Genomic DNA, 21754 nt, shown 5'->3' with positions numbered 1-21754 from the left:
TCTGACGGGGACGGGGACATGCGCAAAATATCGGGGATGGGTACGAGGAGATTGGTCCCCTCCCCTCCCCTCTCCATTGCCCTCCCCTTTCTGTAGAACTTAGTTTTCACGCTTATCTTCCAGAAGCTCCTTACTTCGTATAATCACAAAGAGATGGAAATAAAATTAACTACAGAGCCACAATTAATTATCATTGCGCTTCATATTAACACAAGTATTCGAGGACAATAACTCGTCAAACAGATGCAACAGAACTAGATACCTGGGCATGTGTACCAAACTACCAACTTCATGAAAATGATTGAACAACTCTAAAGATCAGATACACTTTTCTCAGAATCAATACTTGCATCAGACATCAGTGACCGAGTCATCTTCAAGAAGAAAGGCCCTGGCATAAGGGCCCTGCCTATTTTGGCTTTCTTTAAAATATATATATATATATATATATAACTTATTTTACTAAGCATTATTTCTTAAAATTGTTGATCAATAAGAAATCTACATTTCAATACTAACAAAAGACATCAAATCCTTTATGTAGTGAAAATAGGTTTTCATCCTTAGCAGCTGAAGCTTTTAGAAAAGGAGAGGGCTGTAGAAAGAAACAACTTTTTTCTTTGGATATAATCTCCACCGTAGCAACTATAAAAATTATGAAAAAAAAATTACCAAAAAGGAGAATCGATACAAAAGGAAGCTGGAAGTCCCCTCCTTTTCTCCAAACAAATACAATCATTTCAGTTTACAACTAAGAACCATTCTATTAATTTTCAACCAATGAAATAACCATATTAAAAAATAATTATACTATAAATCCAATATTGATACGGAATTTACAATTTATGCTACACTTAAATGGTCATATCCTTAAAAGAAATTTGTTCATCCTGCATGGTATAAGTTGTCTACATCATCTATTAATATTATGCCTCATCAGTCCATTTGGATTATTAATCTTGATATGGTAAAACTAACCACTAGATTATAACTTTGTAACCTGTTTAAACAAACTCATAAATCAGAAACTGAAACTGAAAAGACAAAAGGATATAAAGCAACAAAAACTTGAAGGATTTCTGCAGGGTAACAATTAGAACACAATAAGCAATTAGCATAACCCATAAGAGCACTGTGTAATCACTCACCAACACTCCGAGCTTGTCCTAAACTATGTAATCAGTCGTTTCATTTTATGAGGTAGAGAATTCCTAAAAACTTGATGAAGAGACAACAGAAGTCAGCCCACATTGCACCAAAAGCAAATACACTTCAATTAGGAAAGAAAGCCATCAAACCTAAAAGTAAGCAGCAAAAACGTTCATGCCAAAATTATGATTATGAAAAGCTAATTCCAATTCTTCTTACTTGATCCTCCAGTTCTTGCTGATAGGCAACTTTTTTTTTTTTTCAATTCTATTTCTCAGTCCAAGATGCTCAGCCTGCATTAAATACAAATCTACACAGAATTATAAAAATATCAGGTAATAAATAACTCAAAAGATTATATTCACAGAAGCAGCAGCAAGGCTTCCTTGAAACAGAACTCCAACAGAAACTGCAAAACAAGGATAGCGTATGGATTGTATTCATTTTCATACCTCATATTTAATAATAGAACATATGCAAGCTTGTTGTTTCTGTCAGGCATTTCAACAAATAACTTGAAGACTCTACTTCGAAAAATTTCATCAAACATCAGCGTAATGTACCAATGTACAGGATCCAAGCACAGATTTAACACATCGGCAAATCACTCAAAAATACATAATTAAAAATAAAACCACAGACAATGAAATGACATAAATCATCCGATCCCAATTTCACAAAACGAAACTACTATTATAGCGCACAAGTATCAGCAAATAAGATCGAAGAAGCTAGAGAAACTATAAGATACGAACCAAATGTAAAAGCATCGTTACCTACTGTTATGGCCGCACGTCGGCTATCAGCTCAGGCGGTCAGATTTTTCACTGGTGACGAAGCTAATCATTTGACTGATATTTAGGCTTTGAGCAATAATATAGCCATAATTGGATTGTAGGATTAAATATTTCTTAATCCACATTATTTATTTTTTTATTTTATATATTTATTTAACTAATAAATTAATATTAAATTAATTAATATAAAATAAATTTATTTAATATTTTATACTCTTAAAATTTGAGGATTAATCTTAAGATTTTGGGATTTAATTGGGTTTTTCATTTATTTTTAAAATCAGACGAACTGATTTGAGATTTCTTTTATTTCTTTCGTTTCAATATATATTTTAATTTTCATATTTTTAAGCTTTTCGTTTAAAAATATTTAGTAAAAATGCCTTTGAGATGCTAAGTTTAGTTATTGCTTCCTGTGACTGATGACATATTAGTGAATATTCTAATTAAGTATCTAAATTTAAGAAAGATATGATTATTGAATCATATATTTTATAGCTGCAAAATATCATAGAACTAAAAAATTTCGAATCAACTCAAACAACACAATTGGAGGGCAATCTGGAAATCATATTATCTTGAACTATCACTGTTATCAACTTTAAATGAATACCACAACTTACGTCGAAAATCAGTACTAATAAATGACACAGACAGCCTTACTATGCTGCTCTTGTTCTGTTTTCAGCATAAAAAGCCAATTCTACAGTTCTTAAACCGTCTATCAAAAAGATGGAACATGAAGTTGTATTCAATGACACATAGACATTTCATGATTATAAAAAACATCTGTTTACTTCAGCTAACCTTAAGGAAATAATCTAATATTGTAGTCAATGATGCATAGAAAATCTTAAATGGGAACATATTTTACCATAACAACGAAAAAGATTTGCTTATAGAGCACAGTACGTCAAATGGAAAGATTACTCACATTGAACACTGGAACTTGTGTGCCTCCAATTTTTTTCAATTTAGATTTGTTCAACAATGTGCAATTGGTATCACCAACTTGGGCTGTAAAAAGGAGACTGCAACTAACTTTCAAAACAAATAATGTGGACCTTAGTGTGAAGAAATATTGTGGATCATATCAATTATCAAATACCAAATGTTGGACAATACCAAGTCTTATTTGGCAACAAGAAAAAGGATGCGCACAAGACCACTGAGTGAAATCAGAAAGAACTGGACAAATAAATTCTAAACCACAACTCATCCTAATCTTTATGTCACTAATGGAAGCTTGAAGCACCAAAGTCATCAACTATTCACATTTTCTGATAGACACTGATGCTTAATACTTTTATCATGATATCTAAATATAATAAAATTTAGCTAGTATGAAGATATCTAAATGAAGATGATAATATCACAGGCAAAATATGGTCCATTGATTAGGAAAATCAAGCTAAAGTCATTTTTTATACTAAATTCATAATTAAAAAGACATCATAATATGTTTTATACATGCACAAATTGTCATTTATTTGAGGCATATCTAATATTTAGTAAAGTGACGAATATACTTGAAAATTTATGAAAATTATCAAATAATATGTGAGAAATATAGTTATTTTTGTTGTAATATTAATGTAATGAACTTTTTATCGTAACATATTGGCATGTTTAAAAAGCAAAAAAGCTCATAGAATGACAAACTCCAAACTTTAATGTATAACTGGCATTAATTGTAGGCTCAATTGAAGTACAGAAGTCGCAGTTCCAAGCAACAAACAAACTATCATCACTAATCTATTCCGCCAGCCACCAAATTGGAAAACGTCCTCAATTAAATTAAGCACAGCGCCTTGCCAGCTTAAGTTTTTGCAACGCTGAGAGTTCTTCTATTGAGGATTGGTTATTGTAAATATCTTTTAGAGTAATTTCAGGATAGAGCGGAGGATTTTCATCGGATAGCAAATCTTTAATTGGACCATATCGTCTCGAGCAACTGTTGTTCATAAAGAAACTTCCGATTGAAATCCTTGAGCCTTCCTTTTTTGACAACACTCTGTGATAGGCACTTTTGAATTTGTCATTGGTAATCAGCTGCATAAACACACACATAAAAGGAACACTACAATTAAGTTCTATGATGGATTAATAATAGTCAAAGTTGTGCATAACATGTACTTGCCTGCATCATGTATCCTAAGTTTACAACTAGAGCTCCAGGAACAGGGGTAATATCAAACCATTGATCTTCACAAAAGACTTGGAGGCCACCAATTCGATCTTGTATGAGCACAGTGACGAATCCAGGGTCAGAATGTGTTGTTACGCCGATGGTCAATTGTGGTTGAGGGCATTCTGGGTAGTAATTATTCCCAATTGTCATTTCCTCTACACAACCTATGTCTTTCAGGTAATTGGGACTAAGCCCTAAAGCTTCAGACAAAAGTTCACAGAGAATCTCCCCTGTTTTCCACATTTGGTTGTTGTATGTGATCATTATGTCTCTGCAAATTAGCAAAGAAACAAATATAACCTAATCACTATACTTCAAAAGAAAAGGACAATGATTCTTTCCTATCAGCTAAGTTCTGATATATTTTTTACATTCTATTTCATTTGTGATGTTACAAAACAGTTTAAGTCATTTTTATCAGGGACCCAAGTGATGCTGAAAAACAAATTTCTTAGAAAGATGAAAGTGTGGTTCTCACTAAAAGAAATAAAATATGCGAGTCATTTTGCACCATACCTACAAGCTTCCGGCAATTCTTCAGGACTTGAAAAATCACGTCCCAAATCAAAACTCAAAGTATCTTTCCAATAAAGAATCGGTGCACTAAACAAATTTATATTTGAACAATATCTTATTTTTTTCGAGTAATCACGAGAAAAATACTTCTTCTTAACCTCAACATCTTTTTCAAAAAACCTTCGGATCCCGTCAATGGCTTGATCCAAAACGCTTGTTGGGATTCCATGATTGATCGCTTGAAAGAAACCCCACTTCTCACAAGCACTTCTAATTTGGTCAACTGCCTGAGATCGCAAGCTTGCATCTTTGTGGATGCCTTCAAAGTCTATGATTGGGATGTTGATTTTGGGGTCCCTGCAGATCGGCTTGTCATCGAACTTATGTTTGGTGTGTTGATCTTGAATGAAGATCCGAGGAATCGTAGTAATCCCAGAATCTACAAGTCCCTTAACACCAGCTTTTGTCTCATCAAAAGCTTTCAACTCGCTCATTCTGTCACTACTAGGAATGGTTTCCATTGGTTCTGCCTGAATTTTACAACCTTATCTTGTGGTTTATGGAATAAGCTGAGGATTGCTTTGGGTATATACGGTTTACTCTGTTGCTGTGGCCAGAATAATTGTTACATATAATTAGATATTAATTATTTTAGTCTAAAAGAGTCTGCATTATATAATATTATAACTGTCAACTCATTAAGCACAAAAGCACCATGGTGGAGCATATTATTATTATTTTTTTATTTTTTCGTTGAGAGTGCAGGCAACAGTCGAAGGGAATCGATTTCAAATTAACCAAATCCAATACCTTTTTTTTTTTCACTTACTGTTGCTTTTTTTTTTATAATTATTATTGATAGGAATCTAAATGATTGAATCCAAAATTAAATTAGAATTCAACTGTTAAAGTTCCAATCATTGTTACTGATTATTAAGAAGCATGTCAATTTATTCGCATCAAAACAAGTTTTTGGATTCCTAAAGCTTGTGAAAAAAAGCCCACATAAGGCGCTCCGTTAAAACTTCTAAATAATGCACCAATAGCAAAGCAGCATGTATAGCCCAAATTATATGCTTTTAAATAAGCCATTGGTGTTAATCTTTAAATATGGACAAAAAGACTCGTATAAAAATTATTTTTAAGAGTAAGGATAGATATTTTAAAATTTTATATTAAATTTTATTTTAAATCATGTAATATATGATGTGTCATTCATTAAGATTATCTCACTACCTGATTGATACATGGCACATCATTAATCTATTTTTAATTAAAATTATCTATTATAAAATAAAAGGCCAAATTTATGCTCTCAAATTCAAATGAAATAAAATGTCAAATGTATTTACAAATTCAAATGAATTAGGTTGTATGATATCATTATGGACCCACTTCTAATAACTAGTATATCACAAATATGTCAATTGTATGTGATTAGGTTTGCGTTGCCCACCTGCTTCAACCCTAATTTTAAGAGGATAATTTACAACTAAGTCCCTAATGTTTATCTAACACTAAGAGTAAAATACACTGGAGGTTTGTAAAAGGTACATATAGCATGCTTCTGCTTTCAAACTCTGATTTTACTTCTCTCATAAATAGTAATTACCAATTAGTATGCAAATTATTAGGAGAATGACTAAAAGAAAACTGTTCGTTGTGATAACTAATTATTTTTCCTTCATGTTTCAAAATCCTTCGAACCCCCATCTACCCTTAAAAAAACCATTAATTTTTTATTTTTTGTGACGTTTACTATTTTAATTATCTTTCATGTGGTAAAATTTTACCTCATCATTGATTACTGAGAAGTTTGTAAGGATAGATACTAAAATACAAAACAAGAATATGAAAATTAATATTCTTTTTAACCGCATATGGGCGTTTTAATTTGATGGGTTATTGAAACATAAGGAGAGAAGTGATATGTTTCGACAATCTATGAAGGACTTTTGACAATTTTTTCGACAAATATATAACTAAAAATTTGTAAATTTGATATGAAGAGGCTTTTATTATATCTAAATCAACACCATTAAATTGAATGGACTTGGGGATAAAAATTTAAATCATTATTTTAAGTCAAAATTGGAAGTTAGGTAGTCCCCACCTTTTACGAGAACGCCATTACTTCATTTTTATGGGTTTACAAAACTTGATCTACGAACTACAAGAGTCTTTTCTCAAAGTGTTCCTTAAATTGTTATAGGGTCCTACAATTTGGAGGATATTTGTGACAAGTGGAGAAGAACAAGAAAAGGTAAAAAATGAAAGCTTGGAAATTCTAAGAACCATAGAAGAGAAGGGCCTTGGAGAGAAGAAATTTTTTTGGAGGAGAGAACATTGGCCTTCTAGATCTAGCCTTTGGTTGGATGCCCTATTGGCTGGGAGTCATTGAATAAATATTAGGGCTCAAGTTACTTAAAGCTGACAAGTTCCCTCGTTTGCATGCATGGATCAAAAATTTCAAAGCAGGTTTCAATTATCAAAGATAACCCTCCCGACCGTGATCGGATGCTCATTCATTTCAGCAGTCCGAGGGAGAAGTTACTACATTAATTCTTCGTGAGCCAATGCAGCCATTTTTATGGTTATTAAGAATTTGGATCAACTGCTGATCTAAGCGTGTTTATGTTTGGCGTACGCGTGTGTTTTTTATTTTTTATTTTTTATTTTTTATTTTTGTTGGGGGTGGGGGTGGGGGAGGGTGTGCTATAGTGTGTATAATATAGGAAGATGAAACTTTCATGCCACATAATTTTGTTTTACTATATACGGTCCTTATAAATATTTATTACACTATTTCATATTAGCATTAAATATTATCAATAATTAAAATGGATAGAGCTATTAAGCTATTTTAAATACTTTATTTTTAATAAAATTTTATATTACTACAATATCCCTATTGTAATTTATTATTAATAACAATTTGATATGTTTCCTAATAAAATATGATTTCTCCCAAACACTCATATATAAAATAGTCATTGAATATAGCTGCTCGAAAAAAAAGAATACTGCATGAAAAGCTCCGAAAACCTCGGACGTGGAGGAAACCCTATCTTCGGAGGGACTTTTCCCCCGCCATTTAGGGAGGCTAGAACGACTAAAAAAGCGAGGTTTCGTGATGAAGATTATGCTGGTGTTAACCTTGCGCAGGTCTCGTACAAAGAAACCCTAGTGAATGCGACGCAAGCGATGGAGCAAGGATTTGGAGGCGGACTAGAGGACTGGGATTTTGAGGAAGGGGACGTTATTGAAACTAACGAGGGACCCATGCCGTCCATCACTTTTTCGGCTAGGGTTCATGCTAAGTTGAGTGAGCCTTGGAAGAACTCGGTTGTTGTGAAGTTGCTTGGCCGCACAATTGGCTATAGAGCCCTTTGTGCAAGATTGAATGTCATGTGGAAATCAGCCATGGGTTTTTCGGTGATTGACTTAGAGAACAATTATTACCTGGTTCGTTTTGCTCGGTAGAGGATGCTGTTGATGCTCTAACTAAGGGGCCTTGGCTTATAATGGGTCACTACTTAATGGTGTAGCCATGGACGCCCTCTTTTGACTTCACAAACACGGCTCTTGATCAAGTCACGGTATGGATCCGCTTACCTGGTCTTGTTGTTCATCTTTATGATCGGAAAATCCTATAGAAGCTCAGTTAGTTAGTGGGCAATGTGATTAAAATCAACTCGAATACAGCCTCCTCATCTCGTGGAAGATTTGCTCGTCTTGTAGTGAGTATCTCATTAACTAGGCCGTTGGTGTCTCAGTTTGAGTTGGATAGGAAGATCCAGAAAGTGGAATACGAGGGATTGCCAGTAATATGTTATAAGTGTGGACGTTACGGGCACAGTAGTAGTAACTACAAGGATGCTGGTAATTCGACAAGCTCTAAAGATGCTGGTCAACCCCAACAAGCTATGTCAGGTAACGAGGCTCCTGGCCAACAAGAAGTAGATAGTAATGTGGAACCATTTGGACCCTGGATGATTGCCACCAGGAGAGGAAGGAAGCCTAATAGTGGTAAGGAGAACACTGGCGACTCAAATCGTAATCGGGAGTTTACTGGAGCTGGTATTTCAAGGTTTCAAATATTAGCTCAAGTCCCGGATGAAGGTGGAAACCCTGTGCATGCGGCTTGCATAGATTTCCCTTCCACCCCATGACAGCCATTCATACCCGCCTCAAACCCTATTTTTACCTCCAACACAGAAAACACAGCAAAGACTTTGGCTCGACGTAAGCCACAAAATAAGGCCGTGGCAGCAAGAACTCAGAGCAGGAAACCAAATGTCCCAGTGACTCCTACCTGTAACCCTTTCCAGCCGAGTGCTTTCAATATCAGAGAGAAGGATATAACTCCATTACCCCATGCAAACCAAAATTTTAAACCACACATTTTCCCTCAGCAAGTTTCTAGCAATCAAATTGTGTCCCCTCTCGCAACTACCTTGGATCCCACTAAACATACAATGGTCTTTTGCTTTTCCCAAAACCTTCCTAATGGGGATGTGAGGGAAGTGGCCAAAGAGCACATAGAAAGGCAGGGACCAGACCCATAACACTTAGCCGATCCTCTAGATGATCAAAACACCCTTCGGGCGAAGGAAGGTGGAAATGCTCATACCCATCCAGCTGTGCCTATGAGTGGTGTTGATGGGGATGGGATGGCTAACGATGAAGATTCGATGGTTCAAGAAACGTAGTTGGCGTTGATGGATGATGTCACTGAACAACAGTAGTAGGCTTCTATCCTCTCTTCTTATATTTTTTATGTCAATAAGTATTATGTTTTGGAATGTCCAAGAGGCAGCCTCGGGGGAGTTTAGGCGCTCGTTTAGGACAATTATTAAAAATTACAATCCATCGATGGTGGTTTTAATGGAACCTCGTATTAGTGGGGTTAAAGTCGATGACTTTATAAAGAAGAGTGGATTTGATTATTCACACCGGGTGGAAGCTGTGGGATTCTCTGGAGGAATTTGGCTTATTTGGAAAAATTCTATAGAGGTGGAGGTTTCAATTAATCATAGGTAGTTTATTCACTTTAAAATTTGTACGAACAAGGTCTTTGTGTCTTGGGCAACAACTGTTTATGCCAGTCCAAATCTAATATTACGGAGACAGCTGTAGTCCAAGGCCTTTGGTTGATTGGTGGGGATTTCAACTCTATCTTATATGCTTCAGAAAAGCAGAGGGGTGTGGTTAGGAACTCAGGAGTGTGTAATTTGTTTCGGAAGTGGTTTGATGGGCATCAAATTTTTGACTTAAAATTCAAAGGTCCAAGGTTTACTTGGTCATGTGGATTGCTTTTTAAATGGCTTGATAGAGCTTTGTGCATCAGTGAATGGCTGCTTAAGTATATGGATAATTCTGTGCTCCACCTCTCGAAGGTTGCCTCGGATCACAGGCCGGTGCTGGTTCGGTTTGAGAGAGCTGTGGCTGGCCATTAGAGGAACAGGTCTTTCCGCTTTTTGGCTGCTTGGTTAACACACGAGCATTTCAGTAATTTTGTAAAGCGAGTGTGGAATCCGCAAACCCACTATAGTGCAGCAGCTTTTCATTTTGTTCAGGAGGTTCAAGCTTGGAATCGAGATGTGTTTGGGAATATCTTTCAGAGAAAACGCTGGCTTATGGCTCGGATTAATGGGATTCAAGCCACTCTAGAGAACTATAGCTCTCGCAGTTTGATACGATTGGAGGCCTGCTTGTGAAACGAGCTCGAAATGATGATGAGCCAAGAGGAAATTCTTTGGCTTCAGAAATCTCGAAAGGATTGGCTTTTGCATGGGGACAGAAATACGAATTTTTTCCACCAAAAAACTATTGCTCAAAGGCGACGGAATATAATTGAGGCCATCTGAGAAAATTCGGGGAATTGGCTATATGATGAGGAAGATATAAGGAGGCATGCAGTGGGGTATTTTTCTGATTTATTTAAAAGTGAAACTGTAATTTATCAAAATTACCACTTTCCAAATCTATTTCCAGCCTTGGATTCTCATGACGTTGATGTTGTCGCAACCCCAGTTTTGAGGGAGGAAATTAAAAGAGCCGTGTTTAGTATGAAGCCGCTGAAAGCCCCAAGTACAGATGCTTTGCATGCTATATTTTATCAATCCCAATGGCATGTTGTTGGTCCGTCTTTTTGTAGACTTATTGATGATATTTTTACCACGGGCAAGGTCCCGCGAGAGATCAATACTACCCTCCTAGTTTTGATTCCTAAAGAGGAGCACCCTACTAGCTTAAAGATGTTTAAGCCCATAAGTTTATGCACAGTTGCCTACAAGACGGTGACTAAAATTATAGCTAATCGCTTGCAATTGCTGCTGCCTAATCTAATAGGCCCCAATCAGACAAGCTTTGTTCCTAGGAGGCATATAGTAGATAAAATTGTTGTGGCTCGGAAGTAGTTCATTCCATGCGCAGAAAAACTAGCAGGAAAGGATTTATGGCCATTAAGGTCGACCTAGAAAAGGCATATGACTGGCTCAATTGGGATTTCATTTTTGATACGCTTCAACAGACTGGTATTCCAATTCATTTATCTAGACTCATCATGGAATGCGTAACTTCAGCTAGTATGAGCATTTTGTGGAATGGTGAGGCTACAGAGGCTTTCATTCCGGGGAGAGGTATCCGCCAGGGAGATCCTCTCTCGCCTTATCTTTTTGTTCTTTGCATCGAGCGGTTGAGTCATGGTATAACCCAAGCGGTGATGGATGGGAGATGGAGGCCTATTCGGTTGGCCAAATATAGAACTCCTCTAACACATCTCTTTTTTGCAGACGATTTGCTTTTATTTACGGAAGCTTCGATTGATCGAGCTTATGTCGTTCAAGCTGTTCTGGACAATTATTGTAGGAGTTCTGAAGCAAAAGTCAATAAAATGAAAACTAAAGTTTTCTTCTCTAAGAATGTTGCTACTCGGGATGCAAATCTCATAGGTTCTACATTGGGATTTTCGGCAACAAATGAGTTGGGTGATTATCTTGGAATGCCCTTAATCCATTCGCGGGTAAATAAAGATACGTATCAATCCATTCTTGACAAAGTGGATAAGCGGCTTACTGGCTGTAATGTGGCTCATCTATCTTTTGCTCGACAAGTCACCCTGGCTCAATCAATTCTGCAAGCAATGCCTATTTATGCCATGCAAACAACCTTACTTCCTTCTCCGGTGCGGCATAAAATAGACAAATCTTGTCAGCGTTTTATTTGGGATGGGAAGTCAAAGAGTCACAAGATGAGTATGGTGGGGTGTTGCATGCCGAAAAACCATGGAGGTCTGGGGTTTAAAAAAATAGACGAGATGAACCAGGCGCTGCTGATGAAATTGAGTTGGGAGGTTGTTTCTAGCTTGGACAAGCTGTGGATGAAAGTTTTTTGCTCCAAATATGGTTTGGAGTCTCGCAGCTTACCGATGTCCCTTCTAGATAAGCCGGGGTCTCGGATTTGGAAGGCTATTCGTAGCACGTGGTTGGCAACGGTGCATGGTGCTCGCTGGTCTATTTGTGATGGAGCTTGAACTCGCTTCTGGTTAGATTGTTGGGCTATGAAATATAATCCCTTGATCAGCCTTGCTCTCCAGCCGATTCCTCAAGAACTTATCAACGCCACTGTGAGTGAATTTACGAATGGGCATGGGGGTTGGAATTGGTCGAGATTTGAGCATTTGCTGCTGCATTATACTCTCATGCAAATTGCTTTAGTCATGCCTCCGGCACCTCATCTTGGGGCTGATAAAATTTACTGGGGTTTTGATCCAAGAGGCATGTTTACGGTTCGGTCAGCTTATGACTCCCTTTGCTATCAACACTTTGCTGATCATGATAGAAATTGGAAGCTACCATGGAGTTGGAAGGGGCCTCAATCCATCCGTCTTTTTCTTTGGCAGCTTATGCATGGGAAACTAAAGACTCACGATAAGCTTGCTAGGCGTCGTATTCATGTTCATGTGGGCTGTGATAGGTGTGGGGGTGCAGTTGAAGATATCCTCCATGCATTGAGAGATTGCAGCTGTATTAAGCAGGTTTGGCGTAAGCTTGTCCCAATGGAAAATCATAACACGTTCTTCAACTCGAATTTATGTGACTGGATTGTTGGTAACTTGCAGAATAAGTGGAAGATTGCATCTTCCCTCCCTTGGGAATGTATCTTTGGTGTGTATTGGGAACGTGTGCAGCAATTAACGTGTGCATGGAGCAGCAACTAACGTGTGCATGGAGCAACTAACATGTGCATGTGCAGTAACTAACGTGTGCATGTGCAGTAACTGTTGTAATATTCTCTTTGTATAGCATTTGTATTCCATTAGGAATAGAAGGAGCAGCTTTTGTATTCCATTAGGAATAGCAGGAGCATATTTAGGAGACTATTTAGAGATTACGTAGCTATCTTTGATTTTGGGTATAGATGTATATATATGAATAACCGTGTAAGATACAAGGGCAATACAGATTTCTTCCGCTCTCACAAACATTTTCATGGTATCAGAGCCTTGAGCCGAACCTTCTAATAAATCAAAATTTTTCCATAGCCGGCGCCGAAGCTAAGCACCATGGCTGAAAGGGAAAAGGAAAACCGAAATATGATAGATTCATCTTCACCTTATTATCTTCATCCCTCTGATCATACGGGCATGATTATATCCCCGGTGAAATTAAGTGGTGAGAATTATGAAGAGTGGTCACGCTCGATGCGTAATGCATTTCGGGCAAGAAGAAAACAATCATTTTTGAATGGCAAGATTGAGAAACCTGCCGAATATGCTCCTGAAATTGAAGATTGGTGGAGTGTGAATTCAATGCTTGTAGGATGGATATTTACATCTTTTGAACCGCATATTCGTTCAACAATCACCTACTATGATATTGTTAAGGAACTCTGGGATGAATTAAAATTGAGATTCTCAATTGGAAATGGACCACGGGTGTTGCAGTTGCGATCCGATCTGGCCAAATGTAGACAAGATGGGCAGACAGTAGCAACCTATTTTGGACGTCTCAAGATTCTGTGGGATGAACTCAGCAACTATGTTCAACCTCCTGTCTGCTCTTGCGGCAACTGCACCTGTAATCTGTCGACGCAGTGGGAAAAACAAAGGGAAGAAGAACGTGTTCACCAATTCTTGATGGGACTTGATGATATGATTTATGGGACGGTTCATTCTAATATTATTGCTCAAGATCCTCTTTCCTCACAAAGTCGTGCTTATGCCTTGGTGGTACAAGAGGAAAGACATCAAACCATTACAAGGACACGTGATGTGCATGTCGAAGCCGTGAGCTTTGCTGTCCAAGCACCCAAGGCACAACAAGGAGTTGCTGTGTCTTTTTCGAATAATGCAAATGGAGAAAAATCAGTGTGTAAACACTGTGGCAAAACCGGTCATGAGATATCATCTTGCTTCAAGATTATTGGATATCCGGAGTGGTGGACTGCTAATCGTGGAAAGGGTAACACAGGCGGACGAGGGCAGACAAATAATTCTGCTGGGCGTAGTAAATCGCATGTTGCTATGGCTAACGCTGCTCTTATGCCTGCTGGTGGAGGAGGAAACCAGGTTAGTCCGACTCTGTCAGCACAAGATCGGGCTGCCCTTGCAGCTACTCTCACGGATGATCAATGGGCAACTATGGTGAATATGCTTAATTCACAAAATAAAGATGTTTCAAAAGAGAAGCTTTCTGGTAAGTGGATTCTTGATACAGGGGCTTCGAGACATATGACAGGAAGCAGAGAATTAATGACTGATCTGTAAAATATTGGGCCTTCGTCCATAGGTCTTCCAAACGGCACATGCTCTCATGCTCAGTGCGAGGGCACTGTTGAGTTTGAAAACAATTTGAGATTGAATCATGTTCTATATGTACCTGATCTTAATTGCAATTTAATTTCTTTGGCTTGCTTGATTAATGATTTGCAGTGCCTTGTCACTTTAACTGACAAACTGTGTGTGATACAGGACCGCACTATGAGGACTTTGATTGGTGTGGGTGAGCAAGAAGACGGGGTCTATATTTTTCGGAGTCCAGCATCAGCAAAGGCGTGTCGTGTCTCTGCAGAAGGAAATTATTATCTATGGCATAGGCGGTTAGGTCATGCTTCTAATAAGATTATTTCTTTACTTCCTGGTGTTAGCAAAATGGAATGTCAGAAATTTCGTGATGAACCATGTGATATTTGTTTTAAAGCAAAACAAACTCGAAATGTTTTTCCTATTAGTATGAATAAAGCCAATGATATGTTTGCTCTAGTGCATTGTGATGTGTGGGGTGCTTATCGTATTTCGTCTTCTTGTGGTGCTCATTATTTTCTTTCCATTGTTAATGATTATTCACGAGGAGTTTGGGTTTATTTGATGGCACATAAATCTGAGGTGGCTCAACTTTTCAAAAATTTTTGTGCTATGGCCAAGACTCAATTCAATAGGCAAGTTAAAATGGTACGAAGTGATAACGGTACAGAATTTAAAGTTTTGAATTCTTTTTTTGCTGAAAATGGCATTGAATTTCAAGCTTCTTGTGTGGATACGCCTCAACAAAATGGGAGTGTCGAACGGAAACACCGTCATCTTCTCAATGTTGGGCGTGCCTTAAGGTTTCAAGCCAACTTGCCTCTTAATTTTTGGGGAGAATGTATTTTAAGTGCTGCTTATATAATTAATCGCACTCCCACTCCTTTACTTGATGGAAAAACTCCTTATGAATTATTGCATGGTAAGCCTCCTCCGTATGCTCATTTTCGTAGTTTTGGGTGTTTGTGCTATGCTCGTTATGTTCCTCGTGACAAGAATAAATTCAATCCTAGAAGTAGGCGGTGTGTATTTGTCGGCTATCCCCATGGAAAGAAAGGTTGGAGAGTCTTTGATTTGGAAACCAATGAATTTTTTGTGTCCCGTGATGTGGTGTTTTTTGAAGATACATTTCCGTATCATGATATCTCATTGGATTGCTCTCCTGCTCATGATCCTTACGTCACACATGATTCTTTACGGGTGCAACATGTTGAGTCTCCTCTTCCTTCACTTGGTAGTAACAGAGACATTTCCTCCAATGACGCTCAGGAGGAACCGAAGTCTAATGATAGGGGGAGCCCATCCTCCCCTCATGCAGTGTCCGATTTGTCCTCTGATTTAGCTGCCCTCCATGACAGGGGGAGCTCTTCTTCTGATGTTTCACTCTCTTTGCCATCATCTGCTGATGAGAATATTGGTATCTCTGTTCGTCGGAGTACACGGTCGAAAATTCCCAACACTCGTCTGCGTGATTTTGTGTGTCATACAGCTCGAGTTATAGACCCCGCCTCCTTATCCCCTGCACCACCATTGTCCTCAGGTACGCCTTATCCCATAGCTAATTTTGTGACTTGTGCTAATTTTTCTGCAAATCATTCTCGTTTCCTAGCGGCTATTACTACTCTTACTGAGCCCACTAGGTATTCTGAGGCTGTAAAAGACCCCCGTTGGCGTGAAGCCATGGCCAAGGAGATTGACGCTCTCGAACAAAATGAGACTTGGACACTAGCCGATCTTCCTCTGGGCAAAAAGGCTATTGGTTGCAAATGGGTCTACCGCATCAAGTACCATTCTGATGGCAGTATTGAGAGGTGCAAAGCTCGACTAGTTATCCTTGGTAATAACCAAATTGAAGGGGTGGATTATAATGAGACTTTTGCACCAGTTGCTAAAATGGTTTATGTTCGAACTCTCTTAGCTGTTGCCGTTGCTCGAGATTGGGAGTTACATCAGATGGATGTACATAACGCTTTTCTTCATGGTGACCTTGCTGAGGAAGTGTACATGCAACTTCCTCCAGGTTTTTCGACTACTTGTTCTGGTAAAGTATGTCGTCTTCGTAAATCTTTATATGGTCTTCGTCAAGCCCCTCGTAATTGGTTTGCTAAGCTTGCTGGTGCTTTGAAATCTTTTGGATTTGACCAATCATATGCCGATTACTCTCTTTTTACATTTGCGCATCATGATATTTCTATTCATGTGCTTGTTTATGTTGATGACTTGATTATTGCGGGGAATAATACTACTGCTATCTCTGCTTTTAAAGCCTATTTAAGTCGTTGTTTTCACATGAAGGATTTGGGTGTTCTTAAGTATTTTCTGGGCATCGAGATCTCTCGAGGACCTACTAGCATGTTCTTATCTCAACGCAAATACACGTTGGATATTTTGGCTGAAACCGGTCTTCTTGGTGCAAAACCAGCTCGATCTCCTATTGACCAAAATCATCGTCTTGCTCTTGATGATGGTCCTATGTATTCTGATCCTGTACGGTATCGCAGGCTCATTGGTCGCTTAATTTACTTGACTATTACTCGTCCCGAGCTTTGTTATTCAGTTCATGTTCTGGCTCAATTTATGCAATGTCCTCGTGAGATTCATTGGGAGGCCGCTGCTCGTGTCTTGTGTTATCTAAAAGGTCATCCAGGTCAAGGGATTTTCTTACAACGGAATAGTGCTCTTCAACTTATTGCCTATTGTGACTCGGATTGGGGCGCTTGTCCTCTTACCCGTCGTTCTCTTACTGGTTATTTCATTTTTTTGGGTGGTTCTCCCATTTCCTGGAAGACAAAGAAACAACATACTGTCTCTCGTTCTTCAGCTGAAGCAGAGTATCGGTCTATGGCTTTCACTTGTTGTGAATTAACTTGGTTGAAGGCTTTGTTAAAGTCCCTTGGTGTTTCGCATTCTTTACCGATGCATCTTTACTGTGATAGTCAGGCAGCGCTTCATATTGCTGCCAATCCTGTTTTTCATGAGCGCACTAAGCACATTGAAATTGATTGCCACTATGTGCGGGACCAAATCCATGCTTGTAATATTGCTGCTTCTCATGTTCGTACTTCAGAGCAACTTGCAGACATTTTCACAAAGGCGCTTGGTCGACACCAGTTTGAGAATATCCTTTGCAAGTTGGGCATTCGTGATCTTCATGCTCCAACTTGAGGGGGAGTATTGGGAACGTGTGCAGCAACTAACGTGTGCATGGAGCAGCAACTAACGTGTGCATGGAGCAGCAACTAACGTGTGCATGGAGCAGCAACTAACGTGTGCATGGAGCAACTAACATGTGCATGTGCAGTAACTAACGTGTGCATGTGCAGTAACTGTTGTAATATTCTCTTTGTATAGCATTTGTATTCCATTAGGAATAGAAGGAGCAGCTTTTGTATTCCATTAGGAATAGCAGGAGCATATTTAGGAGACTATTTAGAGATTACGTAGCTATCTTTGATTTTGGGTATAGATGTATATATATGAATAACCGTGTAAGATACAAGGGCAATACAGATTTCTTCCGCTCTCACAAACGTTTTCAGTGTGGCAGTTTGGAGGTTGTGGTTCTGAAGGAACCATTTTTTCTTTGCGGGGAAGTTGGTGGATAGCTTAACAGTCTATCTGGATGTTGTGGCCAGAGCTAATGAAATTTCCAGAGTTAATAACTCCTACCAAACCAAGATAGAGGCGGTGATGACAGAGACTCAGCAATTCGAAGAAGATCGAAAATCAAGACATAAAATCAACTCAAGAATGGCTGCAATCTGCAGACGTATTGAGATGTTTCTTTAGGAATTCGTTAATTAGGGATTAACGAACCCTTTCTATTTTTTTTATTTCTTTAAAGGCAGATCCTCTTTTTTTTTTCCTTTAAATTTACACCGATAAAATTTTATTTTAAAAAAAGTATTTATCCGTCTTATAACCGGTTAGATCTAATTTAATTAAAAATTTTTATTATTTCATAATTTTTATAAATCATTGATTTAATCTAACGGTCCATAATAATTACAGCATTAATGCCGTAATTTTAATTACGGCATCACAGAATTTTAGAAAGTGGAGACTTATAAAACCAGTTAGTTAAATTATGTTATGAGATAGCTGATGTGTTTAGTTGACTTGGCATTTGTGGGGCCTAAGTGGTTAAGCTGTTAAAGTTGACACCTTATTTCTATTACAGTGGTGCACATGTAAAACAACCAATTTGCTGATTTGTAATGCATGTTTAAAAAAAAGGGTGATTAGAATGATCAAGTGTTGTAGATAGAGAACTCTGAGTTAAGTGGTTTAATCTTTGTTACTTGGTCTTCCATTTGTAATCATCATTCATCAAGAAAAGCTTTAGCCCTTGTTGGGGATTCAGTCGCGGATGTAGGTTCAATTTAGAACCAAACCACGTAATCCTTTAAGTGTTGCTTTCTTTAATTCCTTTTATTATTCTTTCTTTGATATTGTTGTTGATTCTGTGCTCATTCTTGATTGATTAGTCTCAGTTGTTTGATTAATTGGAGAGTATTTTTCTCTAATTTCTTAACACTCAGGAAGAGTTATGGTGGCGTCTTGCCTGGTGCTATAGTGCAGTTGTCACAATTTTGAGTGGCTGAAGACTTTTTTGTTCAATGGGTTGTTAATGGGGATCACTTTCATATTGTTCGTGTTTGGTATCTCTTCTTATCATAGTAAAGAATCAACTTTTGAGAGCAGCCCTTTGTCAATATTCCGTGCTGTCAAAAACTCAGCACGGAATAGAAACTCATGTACCCTTCTTCTGTGGATCAGTTTTTTCGCAATGATTATAGAAATCAAATTTTTTTTTTTGAAAGGAGAAATCAATTAAACTTGTCGCCTCGCGTCAAATTCTTCAGGCAAATCCCACTTGCTCCTTATCTATAATTTACTAGTCATATTGTGCACTTTAAACTTATTAGCAAACCTTATTAAGAAGGAATTTCTTTTTTGAAAAAAATGATCAAATCTCTTTGTCTGACATATATATTAACTCTCTGAATCACAAATGGCTAGACAAAGCTGCCATTATAGAATCGTCAAGCTCTTTTAGTCCAGAAGAACAAGAAAAAGTAGGCAAAGTTTGCACTGTGGCTCATGTCAAGAAACCAAAGCGTCTTTTAAAAATGTTTCCAATGTTTACTAGCTTCCTAGTGTTTGGAATGGTTAGTTCAGCAGGAGACACTTTTGGCCTAAGCAAGAGCCAACATGCAATCTGAAGAATTAATGATCTTTCTACTTTTAACCAAGTGCATATTCTCTAGTACGACCTCTTATATATCACAGAAGTTCATTTCACAAATGTTTCCGAAAACTAAACAAGGACAAGCTCAAAAGTAAGAATTTTGATTGGAATGGTAGTATCCACATTTTATTGTGCCGCAACATGGCATGTTGAGGTTCACAGGTTGATTGTAGTTCGTAAAGGAGGATTACTAGACATGCCCAAAGAAGCTGTACCAATGAGTATCTCCTGGCTTGCCCGCAATTCTTTCTGTTAGGACTCATGGAAGGCCTTGCTCAGGACGGGTTAGATGAATTCATGAGCTATCATTTCCCTGAATGGACAGGGGAACATGTAGCAGCAATTAGTAGATTTTTAATCGGAATTGGAAGCTTCCTCAATATTGTTTGCATTTATGCAAACAAAACCTTTTTTTGGGTAGCACTTATCAACCGCAGTAGGTTGGACAAGTCCTATAAGATGTTAGCCATTCTTGCTTACGTAAATATGTGCTACAACTGGTACTTGTCAACTCTTTATATGCTAAGTGTTAAAAATGATGTAGTTAAAGCCCGCACTCTTTCCAGGCCCAGTGAGCAGCTTTGTGCCCAACCCGATACAAAATCTTCATCATGGAACTTCCGACACGACAACACACCCGTGGATGAGTTGGTTAATGACGTCTTCCATGCAGACAACAAGAAGTCACTGTCAGATTCACTACCCTAATTTCCGTATCCAATTATGATAATCCTGTACCTGTTTGAACAACCTCCGTTAACTGTGGTAATATTGTAATTTTTAAAATAACTATTATTAGCTTAACAGTAAAAATTATTAGGTGTGAAAGGAGTTGGACAAGCGTTTAGTTAATTTTGATTTTGTATAAATTAATAAAATCTTTCTATAGTTTTAATGTTGGGACCAAAGTAATTTTATTATTATGAGAAGATTATAATTTAATACAAGTATATTCACAAAAAATATTGTTTTGACTTAATCATCTTTTTGCATATAATCTGTAAACTATAGTAATAAATAATAAATGAAGTTTGTCAAATTCTAATGTATAAATATTAATAAACGAGATAGATTGTACATATTTTTATAAGGTTGCTGCATTTATCTTAGGTAACATTTACTTAATTATGACACACCTTTGGACACTAATTTTCATTTAATATTCTTAAACTTGGATACTTTAATAATTGATATTAAGTCTAGGACAGGCTATTGTACCTTGTCTTAGACTGCATGTCAACATCATATCTCAAAAAAGAAAAAAGGTGTCAAGCAAGTTCGTAGAAGAAATACTTGAGATGAGTCCATCACTGCTGCTACAAGTTAATGCCAAAGGCGAAACTCCACTTGTCGTTGTGGCAAAATTAGGCCATTCTGATATAGTGAGAGTTATTTGTTGAGTTGTGTCCCATATTAGCTAGTAAATGAGAGATATTTGGGTTTATGAGTAGGTTAGGTCACTCCACCCAATAAACTAGTCTTTTAGGTTGGATACCTAGAAATCCTAAGCCGAGTCCCCCAATAACAGGTATCAATTAGCTATAACATGGTGAAACAACTCAGGTGTGTTGGAGAAAGGACTGAAGTCCGACAGTAGAGGGGAGATACTAGGGTTTATAAGTAAAATAGATCAATCCATCCAATAAACTAGTCTTTTAAGTTGAATACCTGAAAATCATAGGGCCAACCCCTCCAACGTTCTCATATAAAAAGAAAAACTACCTCAACACAAAGATGCAAGGGTACAAATTGCCAACAGATGACTAGGAGCAAAATTAGGCCTTTTTTAGTGGCTTTCACCATTCCTTGTGGCTATAAAAGCAAAAATGGCACAGCAATCCTAAGGAAAAATATAGTTTTTCAAGCATTTATGGTAATAGGATAGAGCCATGTTTGATATTGAAGTTTAGCAGCTATACCTTTGAAACTACATGTAGTAAAGTATTTAGTAAACGCTAACTATTGTAACTTAGAAGGTAAGTTGATATGATACAACTATTTTTATAATGAAAAACTTATAACATATTTATTATTTTTGTCAA

At 37.5% G+C, this 21754-nt stretch overlaps 1 protein-coding gene and 1 long non-coding RNA gene across 2 annotated transcripts; both read right to left on the bottom strand.

Moving 5' to 3' along the window:
• Positions 1-786: 786 nt before the first annotated feature.
• Positions 787-2541, bottom strand: LOC102623416 (uncharacterized). The gene is made up of 2 exons (XR_008051607.1): positions 1926-2541; positions 787-1442 (listed from the first exon to the last, which is right to left on the bottom strand). It is a non-coding gene; the product is annotated as an uncharacterized LOC102623416 (long non-coding RNA).
• A 1059-nt stretch (positions 2542-3600) lies between these two features.
• On the bottom strand, positions 3601-5279 carry LOC102623141 (deacetoxyvindoline 4-hydroxylase-like). The gene is made up of 3 exons (XM_006494067.4): positions 4654-5279; positions 4087-4408; positions 3601-3998 (listed from the first exon to the last, which is right to left on the bottom strand). Exons 1-3 carry the CDS (start codon positions 5172-5174, stop codon positions 3744-3746), a joined length of 1098 nt encoding a protein of 365 aa, XP_006494130.2. The 5' UTR covers positions 5175-5279; the 3' UTR covers positions 3601-3743.
• Positions 5280-21754: the final 16475 nt, after the last annotated feature.

Source organism: Citrus sinensis, chromosome 9 (genome assembly GCF_022201045.2).
Source record: "Citrus sinensis cultivar Valencia sweet orange chromosome 9, DVS_A1.0, whole genome shotgun sequence".
Taxonomy (NCBI): domain Eukaryota; kingdom Viridiplantae; phylum Streptophyta; class Magnoliopsida; order Sapindales; family Rutaceae; genus Citrus; species Citrus sinensis.
This window is presented reverse-complemented; position numbering and strand designations above follow the sequence as displayed.

Coding starts and splice junctions, on each gene's coding strand:
- LOC102623141 (XM_006494067.4), bottom strand. CDS start 5,174: ATGGAAACCATTCCTAGTAGTGACAGAATGAGCGAGTTGAAAGCTTTT. Junction 4,409..4,653: donor GAATTGCCGGAAGCTTGTAG/GTATGGTGCAAA, acceptor GCTAATTTGCAG/AGACATAATGATCACATACA. Junction 3,999..4,086: donor ACTTAGGATACATGATGCAG/GCAAGTACATGT, acceptor GTGTTTATGCAG/CTGATTACCAATGACAAATT.